Here is a 22,009-nt window from a genome sequence, read left to right as displayed (position 1 = left end):
GGGGTCACTCGGCCCAGCCCTGCCGTGTCACACTAGCCCTGTCCCCTCTCAGCACCTGAAAATCCCCATCACCTCTTCCTGTGACATGCCCACCATGGGCCTGCTTGTATCGGCTGGGCAGGGCTGTGCCAGGCTGATGGACAGGGCCCCCACAACCACAGGCACAACCCCCTCCTACCCTTAGCTGGGGTGTCGGTGCCCCTCCCCTTCCTGCTTCTCTAGGTCATACACATTGCCCCTGCACCCATTCACAGCTCATGCTGCCCGTGCTAGATACAGGGTGTTTCAAATGCCACCTGGATGTAACTCTGCCACCTGGAATGGGACCCAGCCTAGCCCTGTGCCAGCTCCTCCGAGCCTAGTTCAGGTTGTGCTCCCCCTGCCTGCCACGGCCCTGCTCTGAGCCAAGCTGCCTGTCCCTCGCCGGCCTTGCTGCACGGGGCGGAGATGTGACTTCCGCTCTGCCTTTCCCCCACAGACCCTGGACCTGTGGTGCTTCGATGTGTTTGCGCTGAACAGAGTGACGGAGGACCACGCCCTGCGCACCATTGTCTTTGAGCTGCTCACCAGACACAACCTCAACAGCCGCTTCAAGGTCAGCAGCCTGCCACCTTTCCCCCCTCATCCCCCACGAGCCTCCTGCTCCCTGCCATGTCCCATCACCAGCCCCCAGCCCCCTGCCCCCATCATGCTCCATCAGCAGCCTCCTGCCCACTCAGCCCCAGAGGGCTGGAAGATCCAATGGGCAGTGGAACAGGAGCCCATGAGTGATACCAGGATCTCCAACCCTCTACACAGCCCAGATCTGTCCCCAGCGCTCAGCTGGAGAGGAGGTTTGGGGGACACGGTACAGGGGTGTGGCCAGCAGAGCCAGCACCTGAACAGGCCCGGTGGGGTCACAGCAGCCCTGAACCCATGCCTGGGGCTGGGTGCTGGCCTCTGTGTGTTGATGAAGGGCTGGGCCTTGCAGAGGAGAAATCCCCTGAGTTCTTCTCTAAGCCAACTGAATGGAGTGGTTACGCCAACCTTCCCGGCTCTGCAAAGGCTTAGGTAGGGTTCACGTGCACATCTGTGGGTATGTGTGTGCATGTGAATGTGTATGTGTAATGCCCACAGACACCGAGCAGGATCGAACCTGGGACCTCTGGAGCTAAATGCATGAGTCTCTACTGCATGAGCTAAAAACCACGTGGCTCTTAGCCAAGGCTGTAGCAGACTCATCAATCGCTAGCTGGGCTAGGTACCGCTAGAGGGGGACAGAGTGCCACACCCAGCAGGCCTGGGTTACATATGCACATGTATGTGTATGAGTCTGCACATATGTGTGCATGAGTATGGATATGCATGCATGTGTGGCGTAGGAGTATGCATGCCTGTGAGTCTGCATGTGCATGTCTGTGCGTGTGTGCGCCCAGGTGTGAATGTCTTTGTGTGTATGTGACGGCTGTGCATGTCTGTGTGTCTCTGTGTGTCCGGGTGTGCATGTCAGTGCGTATATGTGCCCAGGTGTGCATGTCTGTGTGTGTCTGTGTCCGGGTGTGCATGTCTGTGTGTGTCTGTGCCCGGGTGTGTGTGTCTGTGCGCGGGTGTGCATGTCTGTGTGTATGTGCCCAGGTGTGCATGTCTGTGCGTGTGTGTGCCCGGGTGTGCATGTCTGTGCATGTCTTTGCAAGCATTGACTGTTTTTCTTCCCTCCCTTGCTGGGCCGGTTGCGTTCGCCCATTGACAGTAACTGATGGGGATGAGGTCTGTGTGAACAGCTCCGCTTGCTTTTCCTGTTCTCTCCAATGCTCCCCGTTGTCCAGGTGTGATGCAGACACCCGTCTTGCTCATGTGCTCAGGGTCATACAATCACCAGCTTAGGGGTTGGGAAGGAATTTTCTCCCCAGGTCAGATTGGCAGGAACCTGGTGGTTTTCACCTTCCTCTGCAGCAGGGAGCAGGGATCACCTGCTGGGATCATAGAATCATAGAACATTAGGGTTGGAAGAGACCTCAGGAGGTCATCTAGTCCAATCCTCTGCTCAAAGCAGGACCAACACCAACTAAATCATTCCAGCCAGGGCTTTGTCAAGCCAGGCCTTAAAAACCTCTAAGGATGGAGATTTCACCACCTCCCTAGGTAACCCATTCCAGTGCTTCACCACCCTCCTAGTGAAATAGTGTTTCCTAATATCCAACCTAGACCTCCCCCACTGCAACTTGAGACCACTGCTCCTTGTTCTGTCATCTGCCACCACGGAGAACAGCCGAGCTCCATCCTCTTTGGAACCTCACTTCAGGTAGTTGAAGGCTGCTATCAAATCCTCCCTCCCTCTTCTCTTCTGCAGACTAAATAACCCCAGTTCCCTCAGCCTCTCCTCGTAAGTCATGTGCCCCAGCCCCCTAATCATTTTCATTGTCTTCCGCTGGACTCTCTCCAATTTGTCCACACCCCTTCTGTAGTGGGGGGACCAAAACTGTACGCAATACTCCAGGTGTGGCCTCACCAGTGTCCAATAGAGGGGAATAATCACTTCCCTCGATCTGCTGGCAATGCCCCTACTAATACAGCCCAATATGCCGTTGGCCTTCTTGGCAACAAGGGCACAGTGTTGACTCATATCCAGCTTCTCATCCACTGTAATCCCCAGGTCCTGTACTGCAGAACTGCCGCTTTGCCAGTCGGTCCCCAGCCTGTAGCAGTGCATGGGATTCTTCTTTCCTAAGTGCAGGACTCTGCACTTGTCCTTGTTGAACCTCATCAGATTTCATTTATCCCAATCCTCCAATTTGTCTAGGTCACTCTGGACCCTATCCCTACCCGCCAGTGTATCTACCTCTCCCCCCAGTTTAGTGTCATCTGCGAACTTGCTGAGGGTGCAATTCATCCCATCATCCAGATCATTAATAAAGATGTTGAACAAAACTGGCCCCAGGACCGACCCCTGGGACACTCCACTTGATATCGGCTGCCAACTAGACATCAAGCTGTTGATCAGTACCCATTGAGCCCGACAATCTAGCCAGCTTTCTATCCACCTTATAGTCCATTCATCCAATCCATACTTCTTTAACTTGCTGGCAAGAATACGGTGGGAGACCGTATTAAAAGCTTTGCTAAAGTCAAGATATATCACATCCACTGCTTTTCCCATATCCACAGAGCCAGTTATCTCATCATAGAAGGCAATCAGGTTGGTCAGGCATGACTTGCCCTTGGTGAATCCATGTTGCCTGTTCCTGATCATCTTCCTCTCCTCCGAGTGCTTCAAAATGGATTCCTTAAGGATATGCTCCATGATTTTGCTGGGGACTGAAGTGAGGCTGACCGGTCTGTAGTTCCCCGGGTTCTCTTTCTTCCCTTTTTCAAATATGGGCACTATATTTGCCTTTTTCCAATCATCTGGGACCTCCCCCAATCACCACAAATTTTCAAAGATAATGGCCAATGGCTCTACAATCACATCCACCAACTCCCTCAGCACTCTTGGATCCAGAGCCGCGGAGCAAGGGGAAGACAGGGGTCTGTGGTTCCCAAGATCGCATCCCCTGGTGGCTTTTCAGTGTGGCTGAAAGGGGCCATCTCAGGCACTGGCCCATCCATGCAAACAGCTAGTGCCCAACTCCTCCGAGAAGGTGGCACCAATGTGTCTGAGCCATGTTCCTGCTGCAGCATGACCATGCATCCACCCCAGACACACTGCCTGAGTGCATGCCTCAGTGCATGCTGGGAAAATCCAGGCAGCTACCGCGTGGTGCCCCAACAGGGACAGCGCACCCAGGAGACGTGCACACAACGGCACCATGGAGTGATGCATGCTGGGATGCCTTGCCACACAGGGACCTGGGAGGAGGAGACTGTCCACATCAGTGACCCAGGTTCATTCAGGGGTCCTGGCTACTCAGTGCCAGGCTGGGTACAGGGAGCTGCCCTGAGGTGAAATGGCTTCTGGCAGGGGTCACGTGCCAAGAGCTGCCATTGTTACTGTCCGAGCATTGATCATGTGGGGCAGAATATATGTTAGCATCATAGAGTCATAGACTTTAAGGTCAGAAGGGACCATTATGATCGTCTAGTCTGACCTCCTGCACAACGCAGGCCACAGAATCTCACCTACCCACTCCTGTAATAAACCCCTAGCCTATGTCTGAGCTATTGAAGTCCTCAAATCATGGTTTAAAGACTTCAAGGTGCAGAGAATCCTCCAGCAAGTGACCCGTGCCCCACGCTGCAGAGGAAGGTGAAAAACCCCCAGGGCCTCTGCCAATCTGCCCTTGAGGAAAATTCCTTCCCAACCCCAAATATGGCGATCAGCTAAACCCTGAGCTTGTGGGCAAGACTCACCAGCCAGACACCCAGGAAAGAATTCTCTGTAGTAACTCAGATCCCACCCCATCTAACATCCCATCACAGGCCATTGGGCATATTTACCGCTAATAGTCAAAGATCAATTAATTGCCAAAATTAGGCGTTATGCCCCCCCCTCCATAAACCTATCAAGCTTCGTCTTGAAGCCAGATACGTCTTTTGCCCCCACTGCTCCCCTTGGAAAGCTATTCCAGAACTTCACTCCTCTGATAGTTAGAAACTTTAGTCTAATTTCAAGTCTAAACTTCCTGATGGCCAGATTATATCCATTTGTTCTTGTATCCACATTGGTACTGAGCTTAAATAATTCCTCTCCCTCCCTGGTATTTATCCCTCTGATATATTTATAAAGAGCAATCATATCTCCCCTCAGCCTTCTTTTGGTTAGGTTAAACAAGCCAAGCTCTTTGAGTCTCCTTTCATAAGACAGGTTTTCCATTCCTCGGATCATCCTAGTAGCCCTTCTCTGTACCTGTTCCAGTTTGAATTCATCCTTCTTAAACATGGGAGACCAGAACTGCACACAATATTCCAGATGAGGTCTCCCCAGTGCCTCGTATAACGGTACTAACACCTCCTTATCTCTACTGGAAATACCTCGCCTGATGCATCCCAAGGCCGCATTAGCTTTTTTCACGGCGATATCACATTGGCGGCTCATAGTCATCCTGTGATCAACCAATACTCTGAGGTCCTTCTCCTCTGTTACTTCCAACTGATGTACTAAACTCCGAGCCAGCCCTGTCTGGGTGCCTGGGTGGGAGGGGCTGGAGTGGGCACAGGGCTGCAATGGGCAAGGGAGTCAGTGGTGCTGCGTTGGGCAGCACAAGTGCCCTGCAGGGCCCGATTTCCAGGGCCCATCTCTGCTCTTTGCCACACATCTGCTGGGAGTCGCCGGCGGTGCTCCAGATTGTTGAGAGCAGAGTCGAGCCCCAATCCCAGAGACCTTCCCACGGGCCCCACAGTCATGGCATGTCCGTCAAGGACCCTGGCTTAGCAGATTGGGGCTTCCCTTCTGCAGCCACAATGGGTGCGGGGGCCCAAGGGGGCTGGAAGCCTGACAGTGTGTTGGTCTAGAATAGATCATTGTTGATTTCCCAAATGGAAGCACCAAGGAGCCCAGGCCGGGGTCAGGCCCAGTGTGCCGGGTGCTGCACTGGCTGCCCCTGCCTGGAGAGCAGAGGTGTTGGACAGGCTGTGCTGGGGCGAGGGGGAGCAGAAGCAGCACAGGCTGTCTCCACATGCCAATCTCTGGAGCAGACTCCCCTTTGCCCCGTCCCCTGAGGGAACAGACTCGGGTGTGATGCTCCTCTCCCCACTCACAGCAGGGTCGGGACTTGACAGACAGCACCTCCACCCCCCATCTCGTCTTTGCCCTCTGCGTATGGCAGGGCTCTGGCAACCTGGCGCTGTCACTCAGGGGCTGGCAGCATGGTGTCCCCTGGGCCAGGCAGCTGCAATACCGTAGAACAGGCAGGGCAGGGCTGCCCCGTGCCTGTGGGCCCCAGCCTCAGCCTGGCCCCATTGAGCCCCACAATGGCTGGGAGAGTCCTGGGGCCCATTCACTCCCTGGCCTCTTTGCAGGTACTGCTCAAAGACACAGGTGGCTTTACCCACGGGAGCAGCAGCAGTTATTCCAGTGAGTAAGTCCCTGCAGGATGGGGCCTGAGCCAGTCTGACATCAGCAAATAGAACAAGATTCCCCAAAACCACAGTGGGAAAGCAGGCCACTGCCCGGGGTGTGTGTGTATGGGGGTGTCGGAGATCTGTGGTCTAGTGGCCAGAGCACAGGTCTGGGAGCCAGGAGTGCTTGAGTCCTTTTCCCACCTTTGGAAAGTCACTTGGTTGTCTCTGTGCCTCAATTTCCCCATCAGTCCTTCCTGGCTGCCCCTAGGGTTATTACGTGGTGAGATTTCTGGCTACAGGACAGGCTGGCAGCCCTCTCTGGCATGCAGATACCCCCGCAGCGTGCAAGGGGCGCCCGGCTTGCATGCTGCCGGCTCAGGGCTCTGGTGCTGCAGCCTGACCCGTGTCTCCTTGCTCCGCAGATTCCCACTGTGTTTTTAATGACCTTACTGGATGCACTGGAGGCTGGCTATGGGAAATACAAGAACCCCTACCACAATCAGATCCACGCGGCTGACGTGACCCAGACTGTGCACTGCTTCCTGCTGCGCACTGGCATGGTGGTACGTAGGCGCTGTGCCAGCTGGCTGTGTCCAGGGCCCCTCCTCTGGGTTCATGCTGAGGGGTCACGGTCTGGCCTCTCCACTGGCTGGTGGCTAATGGGGGGAGGTGGGAAGATCAGGGCATGCTACTGCTTCCTCCCTGTTGCCCATGGGATCTCCCACAGCACTCAGCAGCAGCTGCTCCAAGCTCCTTGTAGCACAAGGCGGGGAGGGGGAAGCTCCATTCTGGCTCTTTCCCAGGTTTGGGGGGGATCCAGAGTTTGGTTCAGCTAGTTTTAGAGTCAGGGCCCAGCTTGGGGGTGGGTTAGATCCAGCCCCACTTCACCAGAGTTTGCGGGTGTTGGGATCTGGGTCTTGGTCCAAGCCCATGTAAGAGCTGCCTGGTTCCAGTGCAAGGGGCTGCATTGTTACCAAGGAGCACAGCGCCCCCTAGCGGCCTCTCCACCTTCACAGAAACGGCCAGGTGGAGAAACCAGCCCAGGGTCTGGAGGGTGAATGGAGCTGAGTGCCCTCCTTCTCCCAGCTCCCTGGGCAGGCCCTGGCTGCTTCCTCCTGCCCAGCCCAGCCATCACCTGCACCTGGCACCTGTGCCTGCCCTGCTGCCAGCACAGCCTGGGCCCCAGCCCATGAGAAGGAGTCAGGAACAGGCTGGAGGGACACAAGTTTTGGGGGTCACTATGTTAAGGTGCCTGCTCCCAACCTCCCCCCCTCCAGGTTATGTAGGAGCAGTGATTCCTGTACCTCTGCCCAGGGACAGGACAGGCTGCTGAGCTGGGCAGCGCCCCTCCTGGGCACTAACAGCGTCTTTGCCCCCCAGCACTGTCTGACGGAGATTGAGGTCCTGGCCATCATCTTCGCAGCTGCCATCCACGACTATGAGCACACGGGCACCACTAATAGCTTCCACATTCAGACCAAGTGAGTGCCCAGGCGGCAGCGCATGGCATGGCCCCTCCTGCCCGGGATCTCATGGGCTCTCCTGGAGAGGAGCTGTGCTTCACCGAGTGCTGCAGGGTGGGCAGGGTGCCCATTGGCTGGGTAGCAGGGGGGGAGCAGGGTGTCCAGGGGCCAAGCAGTGGGAGGAGGGGCAGCGTGCCATGGGCCAGGCAATGTGGGTAAGGCAGGTGGCCTGTGGTCGGGCAGTGGGGAAGGGGCAGGGTGCCTATGGACTGGGCTGTGGGGAAGGGGCAGGGTGCCTATGGGCCGGGCAGTGAGGGAGGGATAGGATGCCTATGGACCAGGCATAGATATGGGGTGGGGATGGGGACCACTCTGGGCTGGACACAATACAAAGGTTTCCATTGGTTGTGGCTGAGCTGCAGATATCATGAGAATTACCACACCCCCATCTCTCTGGGGGAGGATTTGGCTCGCTCCAGTCTGCACTCTGGGGGATTCAGCCCCGTTCCGGCCTGTGCTCTGGGGGAGGATCGGGCACACTCCAGCCTGAGCTCTGTGGAGGATCGGGCCCATTCCGGCCTGTGCTCTGGGGGAGGATCGGGCTCGCTCCGGCCTGCGCTCTGGGGGGATCGGGCCCATTCCGGCCTGTGCTCTGGGGGAGGATCGGGCTCGCTCCGGCCTGCGCTCTGGGGGGATCGGGCCCATTCCGGCCTGCGCTCTGGGGGGATCGGGCCCATTCCGGCCTGTGCTCTGGGGGAGGATCGGGCCCATTCCGGCCTGTGCTCTGGGGGAGGATCGGGCTCGCTCCGGCCTGCGCTCTGGGGGGATCGGGCCCATTCCGGCCTGTGCTCTGGGGGAGGATTGGGCTCGCTCCGGCCTGCGCTCTGGGGGGATCGGGCCCATTCCGGCCTGTGCTCTGGGTAGGGCTACCATGTCTGGATTTCCCCGGACATGTCCGGCTTTTCGGTCTATAAATAGCCGTCCGGGGGGGATTTTTAAAAATCTAAAAATGTCCGGGATTTCCCCCCGGGTCGGCTATTTATAGACAGAAAAGCGGCGGCCAAGCGCCACTGGGCACCCAAAGCCCCTTCCCGGCTCCCCCCATCCCCTGCAGCCTTACCACGCTGTCCGGCCCCACAGCTGTCTTCCCCCTCCTCCACTCCCCTGAACGCTCCGCCCACCTGCTCCTCCCCCTCCCCTGCTTCCCGCAGGGGCAAGTAGGAGGCAGCAGCAGGTAAGCTGGGGCGGGGGGGGGGCGCGAGGAGGAGAGCTCCGGGGAGGCGTGGCCCTGGCCGAGCGGCTCCCTCCGGCCCGGGCCGAGTGGCGCCCGGCGGCCCCAGCGGCTCCGGCCCTGGTTTCGGCCCCAGGGCGGCGACCCCATTTCCGGCCGAGCACCCCCGGCCCGGCCCGGCTTGGGTCCCAGCAGTGCCGGCCCCGGCTCCGGCGGCTCCGGCCCGGCTCGGGCCCCAGCAGCGCCGGCCCTGGTTCTGGCCGAGCGCGCCGGCCCAGCCCCGGCCGAGCACCCCCGGCCCGGCCCGGCTCGGGCCCCAGCAGCGCCGGCTCGGGCCCCAGCAGCGCCGGCTCGGGCCCCAGCAGCACCGGCCCCGGCTCCGGCGGCTCGGGCCCCAGCAGCGCCGGCCCTGGTTCCGGCCGAGCACCTCCGGCCCAGCCCCGGCCGAGCACCTCCGGCCCGGCCCCCAGCCCCGCAACCCCGGCCAGAGTGCAGCCCGATTCCTGGGCTCTTTAAAGCCGGCCCTGGTCAGGGGACAGGGAGGGGGGGTTGGATGGGTCGGGAGTTTGGAGGGGGGCTGTCAGGGGGGCAGGGGTGTGGAGAGGGGTTGGGACAGTCAGGGACAGGGAGCAGGGGGGGTTAGATGGGTCTGGGGTTCTGGTGGGTCTGTCAGGGGGGCAGGGGTGTGGACAGGGGTTGGGATAGGGAGCAGGGGGGTTAGATGGGTCGAGGGTTCTGGGGGGGCTGTCAGGGGTGCAGGGGTGTGGACAGGGGTTGGGACAGTCAGGGACAGGGAGCAGGGGGGGTTAGATGGGTCTGGGGTTCTGGTGGGTCTGTCAGGGGGGCAGGGGTGTGGACAGGGGTTGGGATAGGGAGCAGGGGGGTTAGATGGGTCGAGGGTTCTGGGGGGGCTGTCAGGGGTGCAGGGGTGTGGAGAGGGGTTGGGATAGTCAGGGACAGGGAGCGGGGGGGTTAGATAGGTCGGGGGTTCTGGGGGGGCTGTCAGGGGGGCAGGAGTGTGGAGAGGGGTTGGGACAGTCAGGGACAGGGAGCAGGGGGGGTTAGATGGGTCTGGGGTTCTGGGGGGGCTGTCAGGGGGGCAGGGGTGTGGAGAGGGGTCGAGGCAGGCAGAAAGCAGAGGGGGTTGGATGGGTCAGGAGTTCTGGGGGTCCTGTCAGGGGGCGGGGAGCAGTTGGATAGGGCATGGGAGTCCCCGGGGGTCTGTCTGGGGGCGGGGGTGTGAATATGGGGTGGGGGTGTGGATAAGGGTCGGGGCAGTCAGGGGACAGGTTAGGTTGTAGGGGGTTCTCAGGAGGGGGCAGTCAGGGGACAAGAAGCAGGGCGGCTTAGATAGGGGGTGGGGTTCTAGGGGGCAGTTAGTGGCAGGGGTCCCAGGAGGGGGCAGTCAGGGGACAAGGAGCGGGGGGGGGGTTGGGGGTTCTGAGGGGGGCAATCAGGGGGTGGGAAGTGGGAGAGAGTGGATGGGGGCGGGGCAGGGGCGGGGCTAGAGCGGGGCTCCTCCCCCCCCCCCCCCCCCCCCCCGTGTCCTCTTTTTTGCTTGTGGAAATATGGTAACCCTAGCTCTGGGGGAGGATCAGACCCGCTCTGGCCTGTGCTCCTAGGGGAGGATCGGGCACACTGCGGCCTGTGCTCTGGGGGAGGATCGGGCCCATTCCGGCCTGTGCTCTGGGGGAGGGTTGGGCCCATTCCGGCCTGTGCTCTAGGGGAGGATCAGGCTTGCTCCGGCATGGGCTCTGGGGCAGAATCAGGCCCAATCTGGCCTACGCTGTGCTGGTTTACTCATCCCTCAGTGACGCTGTTGTGATAGCGGCCGGCTGCCTGCCCGGGGCGGCCTCTCCTCAGCCCCAAATCTGAGCCACGGCTCCTCTGGTCCCAGGTCTGACTGTGCCATCCTGTACAACGACCGCTCGGTCCTGGAGAACCACCACATCAGCGCTGTCTTCCGCATGATGCAGGAGGACGAGATGAACATCTTCATCAATCTGGCCAAGGATGAGTTTGGGTAAGGCCCTGCCCTCCCGCCCCCCTGCAGAACCCCCAGAACCTGTGTCCCCCTCACTTCTGCCAGCCATGGAGTTGCAAATAAATGGCTAATCCTGCTGCCCATCTGGCCAGCAGGGAGCACATCGCAGGCTTCTGCCTATGATCATATGTGTCCGCTCAGAGCAGAGACACTGGGCAGCAGATACAGACGTCGGCCCCGTCCCAAATCGCAATGGAGGCAGAGAGGGGACCTGCCTCCCCTCCGTGTTTATGATTTATCAGTTGAGTTACTGTGTCGCTTAGGGGCCCTAGTCCTGGAGCAGGACCCCGGTGTGCTAGCACTGTACAGACACAATACAAAAAGGCAGTCCCCAGGACGCCTAGTTAGTGAGTTGCTGATGGGATTTTTAACACCGAGCGACAGTAAAGCACCCCATCATGGGGGTGGAAGTGGTTAATGATGGGGGTCCGTCTCTCTGACATTCATGCCTGGAGCACATCAGTCCCTCTGCACCAGGTGGGGAATGGGGCAGGGAGCTCATTTAGCCGGAGGCTCTGCTAACTGTATTTCTGAGCCTTCTCTGTGCGGGGGACCCCTTAATGGGGAGCCCTGGGGGCAGCTGCCAGCTCGGGTTCATTGTGTTGTGCTGACAGAGCAGCCACAAAGGGGTCAGTTCATAAAATGCAATGGGTGGGGCGTGTGCAACGGGCTGAGTCGCTGGCTGTACAGGAGTGATCACGCGTCTGTTTCTCCACATGGGGCAGGGAGCTGCGGTCCCTGGTGATTGAGATGGTCCTGGCCACAGACATGTCCTGTCACTTCCAGCAGGTCAAGTCCATGAAAACCTCCCTCCAGCAGCTGGAGAGGTGAGTGAGGGGGTGGAGGTGTTGCGGGGGGTGTTGAAGGAAAGTGCTGCTTCAAGGGGAAGCAAGAGGTGGTGTTGGCGGGGGGGCGGGGGGAAGATGCTTTGTGCACATAGGAAGTTTATGAGCACGTGTGGCTTTGTGTGCAGCTGAGGTGGGTGACAGGAACGTGTGTGTAACGCATGGATTTTGGGAGTGGGATGTGTGCTGGGAGGGGGTGCGCATTGTATGAGTGTGTGTGTGTTTGTGCGCACATGCATGCTTTGGCTGTGCAGGTTTGTGTGTGTATATGCACGCACACGTACGTCTACACATGCCTGCATGTGCACAGATGTGTGTCTGCACGCATGTGCCTGTGCGTGTACAAGTGTCTGCATGCATCATGTTGACAAATTAGAGAGTGTTCAGGGAAGAGCCACAAGGACAATTCAATGCCTGGAGAAGCTGCTTGCCGGGGAGAGACGGAAGAAGCTCCATCTACTTAGCTTATCAAACAGCAGGGTAAGAGCTGACTTGATCCTGGTCTGTAAATCCCTACACAGGAGCAGATTTCTGAGAGCAGAGAGCTCTTTAATCTCGCACTCAAAGGCAGAGCGTGATCCAATGGCTTGAAGCAGAAGCTCAACAAATTCAGGCTAGAAATAAGGTGCAAAAGGTTAAGTGAGGAGAATTAACCCTGGGAACAACTGGTCCCGGGGTGCAGTGGATTCTCTGTCACGTGGGGTCAAACTGTCCTGCAGCTGGAGCTGTAATTCCCAGTTTGGGTGTACGGACACTCGCTAGCTTTGATGGAGGTAACATGCTACAAAGAGCAGTGTGGCTGCAGTGGCATGGGTGGTGTTGCAGGCTAAAATCCCATGTGAAATCCTGGGTGTGTATTCAGGCAGCCAGCCCTTCTCGCTGCCATGACGCTGTGGCCACACTGCTGTGTTCAGAGCACTAGTTCCATCGGAGTTAGTGTGTGTACATCTGCCGGAGCCGGGAATTACAGCTCCTGCTGCAGCCTAGATGGACACTTGGAGTCTGGCTCTAAAAGCTTCACTCTGGCTCGGCTGGATGCTGGAATCCCTGGCTCTGGCCGGGGAGATGCAGACGGACAGAGCAGATGATTGTAATGGCCTGAACACGGCTGAGCTGAATTGTGTCTGTGCATGGTGGTGTGTGTGTGTGAACGTGCCTGTGGGCAGGTGTGCACACAGCTCTGTGCCCAGGTGTGCTGAGCTGTGTCTGGGCGTCAGGGATGAACAGTGGTGGGGCCAGGCCGTGCTTGGGTGGAGGCCGGGTAGAGAGCAGGGCCCCTCCCTTAGTATGCCTCTTGCGCCTCCCTCTGCAGGATCGATAAATCGAAAGCGCTGTCGCTGCTGCTGCATGCAGCCGACATCAGCCACCCCACCAAGCAATGGAGCGTCCACAGCCGCTGGACCAAGGCTCTGATGGAGGAGTTCTTCAGACAGGTACCGCGGGGAGGCTCAACCGGTCCCCAAGGCCTGCGGCTCTTCCCAACGCCCTTGAAAACCAGACGAGCCCAGGCCTTGGCCAGAAGCAGCTCAGGGGACCCAGGAGCTTGCAGCCTCAGGCAGCCTTCACCTTGGGAACCTGTCCCAGGGGGCGAGAGATCCCCAGTGATTTCAGTGTCACCCGCTGCCAGGGAGAGTCCATACCCAGGCTGCGTGTGGAGAGTGCGGTCAGCCTTGCTAGGGCTTCCCCTGAACCAGCTCCTCTTGGCTAGGGGAGGGCGATTCTCTTACGCAGCCTCACAGCCCCAGATGAGGCACTGGAGCTCAGCCATCCCTGCTGTGACCCCCCTCGGTCCGCTCCCAACTGTGGGCCTGCCCCAGTGTCGCCCTGTTGGTGGCACAATCTTCCCTGTGACTCCACAGTACCAACCAGCCTTTCTGAGGCTTTGCTGAGCTGGGTATTTCTGGCTGGGGCAGTGATTCCAAACCCAGTCCCCCAACAGCAGAGAGCCCAGCCCAGAGCCTCTTCCAGCCAAGGAGCTTGGGGCTGCACAAAACTAATGGAGCTCCCCAGCAGCAAGGGCGGGGCACAGAGAGAGGAAGGAACATGGCTCAAAGCCAGTAGCAGGGCTGAGAACGGAACCCCGAAGTCCTGACTCCCTGCCCCCCGCTCGATCCCACTAGACCCCACTTCCCTCCTAGAGCTGGGAAGAGAACCCCGGAGCCCTGCCTCCCTGGCTCTAACCGCTAGACCCCACTCCCCTCCCAGAGCTGGGAAGAGATCCCCGAAGTCCTGACTCTCCCACTGCTGTTAGACACAGCTTTGCTTGCCACCAACCAAGGAAACAGCACGAACCCCATTTTACAGATGAGGAAACTGGGGCCTGGTAAGGAGAGCTTGCCCCGGGTCATACGGTGGGGCTGGATATGGAAACCAGCAGATATGGCCCAAGCCCGGCGCTCAGTGAACTTGCTCATGCTGCCTCTGGATCTGGGGTGGGTGATATGAGACATTGGCTGGTTGGAATGGATTTTAGGAATGGGACCCAGCCATGATAAGGAACATTCCCCTGTGGCAGCTCAGCCACCCAATTAACTGCCAAGGAGCCACTGAACCATCCCAAGTGCCTCTAGAAGCGTTTGACCTCGGGGCGTGACGGCCGCGTGGTGACCGCCATGCTGCGTGGCCTCGGGGCAGGACGGCCGCGTGGTGACCGCCATGCTGCGTGGCCTCGGGGCAGGACGGCCGCGTGGTGACCGCCATGCCGCGTGGCCTCGGGGCAGGACGGCCGCGTGGTGACCGCCATGCTGCGTGGCCTCGGGGTGGGACGGCCGCGTGGTGACCGCCATGCTGTGTGGCCTCGGGGCGTGACGGCCACGTGGTGACCGCCATGCCATGTGTCCTCAGGGTGTCACTACAGACTCATCCCCGCTGGCGTGTGAAAACAGGCATTTGCAGCTACAAACACTCACTGTGTGAACCAAACTCGCTCCCGGAGACACAGACAGACAGACGGGTGCAGATCGAGTAGGTTGGGCCTCACACCTGCTGTCCTGCCCCAGGGGCTGGGCTGCTCAGTGGCAGGCAGGTTGAGCCTCACGCCCAGGGATAGTTTGAATCCTGTGTTTTGGACGAGCTGAGGATAGAAGAACCCAGGTGTCCTGGCTCGTATCTCCCACGCTCAGAGCAGTAGCTGAGTCCACCGACTCCCTCTCTTGTGCTCAGGCTGCTCTTGCGTCACCCTGTGGCCGGGTGCCCCAGGCGTTTGGCAGGGTTAACGGTTCTCTTTGTCCTGTTTCCCGCAGGGGGACAAGGAGGCTGAGCTGGGCCTGCCCTTCTCTCCGCTCTGTGATCGCAAGTCCACGCTGGTGGCCCAGTCCCAGATCGGTGAGTCGCTGCCTCCCCCCACACACCTGCCCTGATACACTTGGTGACTTGCCTGCCCGTTGGGCCAGGCCATGCCCTCGTGTCTGTGCATGCAGCCCTGCCGGCTCAGGGGCACGTGGCCCAGTGGGGCTCTGGGTGCATCGCACTCTAATGCCGCCTCCCTCTGCCTCCGCAGGTTTCATTGATTTCATCGTGGAGCCCACTTTCTCGGTGCTGACGGACGTGGCGGAGAAGATCGTCCTCCCGCTGGTGGAGGAAGACTCCAAGTCTAAGTCCTCCTCCAGCCAGCAGAGCAGGTGAGCGCAGTATGGGAGGCTCACAGCAGCTAGAAAGCTCAGGGGAGTGTTACTAGCACTGATGCCCTTGTAATTTTCCAGCATGCTCAGGAATGCAGGGGTCGTATCACTATCCCTACCCCTACATTGCAGGTGGGGAAATTGAGGCCTGACGCAGGGAAGGGACTCAGAGCAAGCATATAGGAGATTTGGGATTGGAACCCAGGAATCCTGGCTCCCAGGCTGCACACTCGATACATAGGCCCAGTCCAGTCCATACCTCTTGTGCCGTTTGCCCCATGGGGGAGTTTGCCCCAAGGGAAGTGCCAGTGCTGTGTTCACCTCTGACTGCAGAGATCCTCAGGGCAGGGCAGGGCAGGGCAGGGCAGGGCAGGGCAAGCTGCAAGTCCTGGTCGAAGTCTGGTCAGTGGGGGCTGCCTAGGCACGTCACTGATTCCCTCCAGCCAGCGCCACTGAGTTCTGGGGTGTCACTGGCTGGGCGGCTCCAGGCCTCCTGGCGCAGGGGAGCTGTTGGTGCCTTGTGTTGCCTCAGTCCCCCCCTCCAAGAGGTGGTTACACTGCTGGGGGCCTGGGGCCTGGATCTCATGGGCAGAACCCAGAGCCCTAGGGCCATGTTGTCCCAGCAGCTCTTATTGTTCTGGGGGGAGGGGAATTCTTCATTGTGCTCAAGGATGGGAAGTGGGGAAGGGAGGATCCCAATTGTTTTCAGTGGGAGCGGGGGGGACAAAGTAGGGCTGGCATGAAAACAAGAATTTCATGGTATGAAAACTGTCCAGGTTTCGGCATTTGGTTTAGTTCCACACTGGGACAGAACCGAGACCTTGACAAAAACCCCAGAGAGAAAGATGCATCCCAAAGTACCCAGTGGGCCGGGTGCTGACTAGGGCTGGAGAGACACAGGGTCCAGGTCCTGCTTAGCCCAATTCAGAGCAGGGATGTGAGCCTGGGTGTCCCACAGCCCAAGGATCAGGAAAACCTCTGCTTGTGTCTCTGTTGTTCTGGCTGCAGGATGGTCATTCAGCCTAGAGGCATTTATCTTAATTAAGTGTTTCCGAGATGCTCGGAGGGGATGTCTGCAGGGCTGGGCCAGCTCCTCTCTCAGGCAGTGCTGTGGGCCATGTGGGCCTGTGTCCTCTGACCCTGACCTCAGGGGCACTCCCTGTCCAGAAATAGAATTAGACTGAAACAGTAGCCAGGCTAGTAAAGTGAGGCAGCCCCCGATGCTGTCCAGAGGGGCCACACACCCCTGTAGGCTGGTGCTGCTGTGTGATCCCCTGTGCCTCGAGAGCCAGCAGAGCACAGAAGAATGCCTGCCAGACTGGACAGCAGGACGCCTGGGTTCTGGTCCCATCTCTGCCACAGGTTCATGATGCGGCTGTAGGTAAATCAGGCCTCCCAATCCCTCGGTTTCCCCATGTGTAAAATGCTGACACTACTAGCAAGGGTGAATGAGCCTGATTCTCCTCTTGCTCCATAGTTTAAGGCCAGAATGGACCATCAGCTCATTGAACCTGGCCTCCTCTCCAGCACGGGCCATTGATTATCACTCAGCCACCCCTATGTTGAGCTCAATGACTTTAGTCACACCAATGTATTTCAGGCCTCAGAGAGCTAAGCTGTTGTGGGCCACAGGCAGAGAAGAGGAGAGGCCGAGGTGCTGCCAGTGCCCAAGGCCCCTGCCAGGGCAGGGAATTGATTAGGTAGGATCTGCCCAGATGATCCCAGCAAGCAATCCTTGCTGCATGCTGCAGAGGAAGGCGAACCCCTGCCCCCAAGGTCACTGCCAATCTGACCTGGAGGGAAATTCCTTCCTGTCCCCAAATCTGGCCACAAGCGTGACCCTGAGCATGTGAGCAAGACCCATTAGCCAGCATCTGGACAGAGGAGTCCCAGCTCCAGGACCAGCTCAGAGCAATGGGCCACTTACCCCAGTGGAACTTCATCGACCTCAGTGACGTTACCCACGTCCAGCCCCTAGTGTGCTGACTAGCCCTAGTATCCCCATGAGCCCTGTATGTTCCCCCGGGCATCCTTCCCCACCTCCCAGAGAGTCCCTTGCATGCAGTCCAACATGGCCATGAAAGGAAAGATGCTGGAAGCTTTGGGACCTGCCTGAAGCTCTGGCAGTACCGTCAGCTGGTCCTTATGCAAATGAGACGCTAATCTCTCTGCTCCAGATAAGACTTCGAAGAGTCTCCTGAGAACAGACCCCCACTCCCCCACCTCAGAGCAGCAGGAATATGTAAAACAACCACCACGGAGACTTCCCCAGACTGCCAACAAAGTGCTGGTTCAGCCTGAGTTTGGGCTGCAGCTCCAGCCCAAGCTGCCCCTGCCATGCTGTAAAGGCAGGTTCCCAGCTGCGCTGCCTGCCCGAGTCCCTGCTGGGCCCTGCAGGAGTTACAGGCCATGATTTTTCTCTATGGGAACAAAGCGGAATTTCAAGGTGTTACTTCCAAAGGCCTTTATCTCCGCAAGGCTCTGGGGAGGTGGGGAGCAGGGCAGGCGTGGCCTTGGGCAAAGTCAGGCTCTGTGTAAACGGCTCCTTTTTGTAGCTGGGAGTCACGGCCCAATTTCAGAGCTTCACAGCTGCTCTGTATGCACCTGCCAGCTTCTCTGCAGTGTGAGAGCCGAAGGCCAGGGCCCAGCTGGGACCCTGCCGATGGCTCCAGGCTGCAGTGCCTGAGCCTCACAGACATGAATTAACGGAGCCTCACCATTAGCTTGTTCATTGTTAGCACCATTTCACCAGGGGAGATGGAGGGTCAGACTGAGCCAATGAGCCCAAGGGCAGAAGGCCTGATCCAGAGTAGTTCCATTGACTTGAATGCATTTCGGATCAGGCCCCAAACAAGTAAGTGGCAGAACTGGGGCTAGAACCCAGGAGTCCTGACTCAGCCACCCCTGCTCTAACTCACTAGAGTCCACTCCGCTCCCAGAGCGGGGGATAGAACCCAGGAGGCCTTAGCCACAAGACTTATCAAGTGACCAAAGACCATGAGGTTTGTCATGCTGGTGGCAGGTGCCCCTGTAGACATGTGGTGCCCGAACACAAACAGCATGAAGGGATAATTGAGCCGGGACAAGTTTTGCATGACATTCACGTGGTTGTGTTTGCCAGTGCAGACCCCATAGCCACATGCAAATGCCACGCCCCTGGGGTGTTGCTGGGAAAGGTTTGCCTGGCTCCGGTTCCCAGCTGCCTCATGTGTGATCTGTGCTCGCCCCCTGCTGGTCTTGTGCATAACAGCATCGGCCGAGGATGGAACAGGTCTGAGGGGAGTCAGTGGGGAGTGCCGAAGGAGGACGGAGCAGTCAGAGGGAGCAGGGGGTCCAACAGAACTCAGTGCTGCCCCTTCACTTGGTCAGCGCCAGCAGAGCCTCCCTATTGGCAGCTGTTCCTGTCCTCAAGCCGGCAGCATTACTGCTCCCCATGCTCCTGCCACTGGATGGCAATCTCACTTCACACCTCACGGAGCAGGCGTTCCCAGGAAGCAGTGGGCTCTCAGTGTGAGGGACTGGGAGCTGCGAGGCAGGGGTCAGGGGGTCTCGTCTCAGCTCTGCCCGTCTGTGAACACTGGGCAGGTCACTTCACCTCCTAGGCTTCAGTTTCTCGTCTGTGCCAGGAGGGCAATGCCGATGCCGTGGGGTGCCCAGGGAGCAGGTGCATCCAGGGTTATTTGTTACTCCAGCTGAGGGGCTGATTTGCTGAGCTGTTGGGTGAAGGCAGCTCCCAACTGAGGAGATCAAGCCCTCAGTGTCCTCGCCCCAGCCCAGTCCTGACTGCTGGGGCTCCCTGCCGTGCCTCCCAGCCTTGGTGTGGTTCCCACACTACACTGCGCTGCCCCCTCTGGTTTCCCTGCAGTTCCCAATGGAAGCAGCCGTCCCTGGACGAGCATTCAGAGCTGGGCGACATCAACGCTGACATCACCAGCTTCCGCTCCACGTGGACCAAGTACATCCAGGAGAACAAGCAGAAGTGGAAGGAGCGAGCAGCCAGCGGTACGTACTGCCCAGGACCTGGGGCCCTTTGAGGAGAATCCCTCCCCCCCCATATCTGAGAAACTCTCAGGGTGATCTCACTGTGCCCACCCCCGTGCCCTCCAGACCAAGTCATCCCTCCTCGCCGGTCCCAGCGAGGGGCAGTGGTGGCACAGGAGGAAGGGCCCGGCTGTGTGAACCTCGCCCCTGCACTGGGGGGGTGAGGTGCTTGTGGCTGTGGCAGCATAGCCCATAGGGCTGAGGGTTGCAGGTGCTCCTGGGAGCAGGGCAGATGGGGGCCAGCGGAAGCTGTTCATCTAATTCCAAAACCAAACCAACGCAGGGAAGTGGAGTGAGGTGGAGAAAGGCCAGATACTCCAGGTCACGCAGGCTGCACGGCGGCCGAACGGCAACGCCCTGGTGGCTGGGTCTGCGGCCCTGCATGAGACAAGTTGGCAGGTCTCAGCTCAGTCCGCATGCCTGCCTATTACAGGTGGCGTGAAGCAGCTCCCTCATGGCACCCTGCAGCGAGACCATGGAGCCAATGGGCCACATTCACTAGCTCCATCCTGAGCCCGGTCTCATGAGCAAGCCCCAGTGCCCCACATGCCCTTTCTCCCCAGGGATCACTAACCAGACATCCATTGATGAGCTGTCACCGTGCGAGGAGGAGCCACATGTGCCCGAAAACCAGCACAATCAGAACGGCGATGTGGAATAGCACAGTCTGCGAGGGAGAGAGGTGAGCACCGGTCACCATGAACCTGGAGTCAGTGCGGCCTGGCGCTGTCCCCTGGCACCGGTCACCACGAACCCGGAGTCAGTGCGGCCTGGCGCTGTGCCCTGGCACCGGTCACCACAAACCCGGAGTCAGTGCGGCCTGGCGCTGTCCCCTGGCACCGGTCACCACGAACCCGGAGTCAGTGCGGCCTGGCGCTGTCCCCTGGCACCGTTCACCACGAACCCGGAGTCAGTGCGGCCTGGCGCTGTGCCCTGGCACCGTTCACCACGAACCTGGAGTCAGTGCGGCCTGGCGCTGTGCCCTGGCACCGTTCACCACGAACCCGGAGTCAGTGCGGCCTGGCGCTGTGCCCTGGCACCGGTCACCACGAACCTGGAGTCAGTGCGGCCTGGCGCTGTGCCCTGGCACCGGTCACCATGAACCCGGAGTCATTGCGGCCTCGTGCTGTGCCCTGGCACCGGTCACCATGAACCCGGAGTCATTGCGGCCTGGCGCTGTGCCCTGGCACCGGTCACCATGAACCCGGAGTTAGTGCGGCCTGGCACTGTCCCCTGGCACTGGTCACCATGAACCTGGAGTCAGTGCAGCCTGGTGCTGTCCTCTGGCACCGGTTACCGTGATGCCAGAGTCATTGCAGCTTGGCGCTGTCCCCTGGCACTGGTCACTTGGACACCCAGTCAGCGCAGCTTGGTGCCTTCCCCTGGCGCTGGTCACTGCAACGCTGGAGTCAGAGTGGCCTGGTGCCTTCGCCCTGCTGCCTGTCAGTGCGACCCTAGAGTCAGTGCAGCTTGGGGCCGTCACCTTGGCGCAATGTGCCATCGCAGTTGGGTGGCATCTCAGTCCCGCTCTGCCCCTGTGTAAATGGCACCCAAAGAGCTGAGCGGGGCAGGTTCAGAGCACACCCGGTGATCCTGATGACTGTCCACCGCTCCCTGCTCAGCGGATACCTCAGAACCTGCAGCAGGGTCTGGCCCTTCCTGGCGTGGTGCAGTTAGGGCTGCGGACATGGCAGTGCTGGCCTTCCCTGGGCTAGTCGGACACCTGCGGGAGCAAGACTCCCTCGCCTTGCGTGGACACAGAGACACCTGGCCTGGGTGACGGAGCCTTTAGGGCAGCGATTCCAATGGCCCCCGCTCCTGTAGTGACCACACGTTATTGCCCTCTCAGCTATTGAGGGCCCGGCTGTCAGATACGTTTGGGGCGTCTCAGCCCAGATCCTGTGGCTGTCTCAGCAGAGATGCCAAGCAGTGGTTGGGGTGGGGAGACCACACTCCCTTCTCAGCCCCAGCAGAGATGTCCCTCTAGGGCGAGGCTGGAGCTTGCTGTGCTGCTGGGGTGTGAGTCTGCAGAGCGCCTCCCTCAGCCCCACTCTGTAAAGCCAGCTCTGACTTTGACTGGAGCAGCTCATCGCTGTCCTGCACAGCAGGGGCCGTGCACCAAGACACTCTCTGGCTGGCACTATGCAGGGGGTGCCCTGGCTCAGCAGGACCCAGGGGAGGGAGAAGGTGGAACGTGCTGTCCTGCACAGAGGCAGCCGTGCACCTCAGATTGGCACCATGTGGGGGCGCTCTGGGTCACTGGGTCCCCGGGGCAGGGGCAGTGGGACGCACAGTCCTGCACAAAGGTGGCCATGCACCAACATGCTCTCAGGTTGGCATTATGTGGGGGGCACTCTGGCTCAGCAGGGCCCAGCGGAGGGGGACTGTGGGACGTGCTATCCTGCACAGAGGCATCTGTGCACCAATGCACTCTAGGTTGGCACAATGCAGGGGTGCCCTGACTCAGCGGGGCCTGGCGGGAGGATGGATCCCGCTGTCTAGGCCTTGACTCTCCCGCTCTGACCCAGCAGGTCCCTTTTCCAACTGAATGATGCAGTTTAGTCCAAAGTCTTCGATGCCATCGAAATCAGCACCATCGCAGGAGGAGCCGCCCCAGGCCGGAGGGCGAGAGGGAACAACCATTGCCAAGATATAAAAATTAATGTAAACCTTAGAGTCAAGGGAAATCCTGATGTCACCGAGCATATGGCCTGAACCCATCAAAGCCCTCCCTCGCCGCCACCACCCCGAGCCCTGGCCTGGCCAGGCCAGTCACCAGCCCCGCCAAG

At 59.3% G+C, this 22,009-nt stretch overlaps 1 protein-coding gene across 1 annotated transcript in view; it reads left to right on the top strand.

The window, feature by feature from the left end:
* PDE1B (phosphodiesterase 1B) overlaps positions 1 to 19,881 on the top strand; it is a 141,560-nt gene extending 121,679 nt beyond the window's left edge. The window contains exons 5-14 of the mRNA XM_065419298.1: positions 479 to 595; positions 6,399 to 6,539; positions 7,357 to 7,457; positions 10,568 to 10,693; positions 11,440 to 11,541; positions 12,872 to 12,992; positions 14,802 to 14,883; positions 15,059 to 15,179; positions 19,045 to 19,181; positions 19,784 to 19,881. Coding sequence (XP_065275370.1) covers positions 479 to 595; positions 6,399 to 6,539; positions 7,357 to 7,457; positions 10,568 to 10,693; positions 11,440 to 11,541; positions 12,872 to 12,992; positions 14,802 to 14,883; positions 15,059 to 15,179; positions 19,045 to 19,181; positions 19,784 to 19,881 — 1,146 coding nt within the window. The remainder of the gene's footprint in view (positions 1 to 478; positions 596 to 6,398; positions 6,540 to 7,356; positions 7,458 to 10,567; positions 10,694 to 11,439; positions 11,542 to 12,871; positions 12,993 to 14,801; positions 14,884 to 15,058; positions 15,180 to 19,044; positions 19,182 to 19,783) is intronic.
* Positions 19,882 to 22,009: the final 2,128 nt, after the last annotated feature.

This window comes from Emys orbicularis, chromosome 19, assembly GCF_028017835.1.
Source record: "Emys orbicularis isolate rEmyOrb1 chromosome 19, rEmyOrb1.hap1, whole genome shotgun sequence".
Classification (NCBI taxonomy): domain Eukaryota; kingdom Metazoa; phylum Chordata; order Testudines; family Emydidae; genus Emys; species Emys orbicularis.
This window is presented reverse-complemented; position numbering and strand designations above follow the sequence as displayed.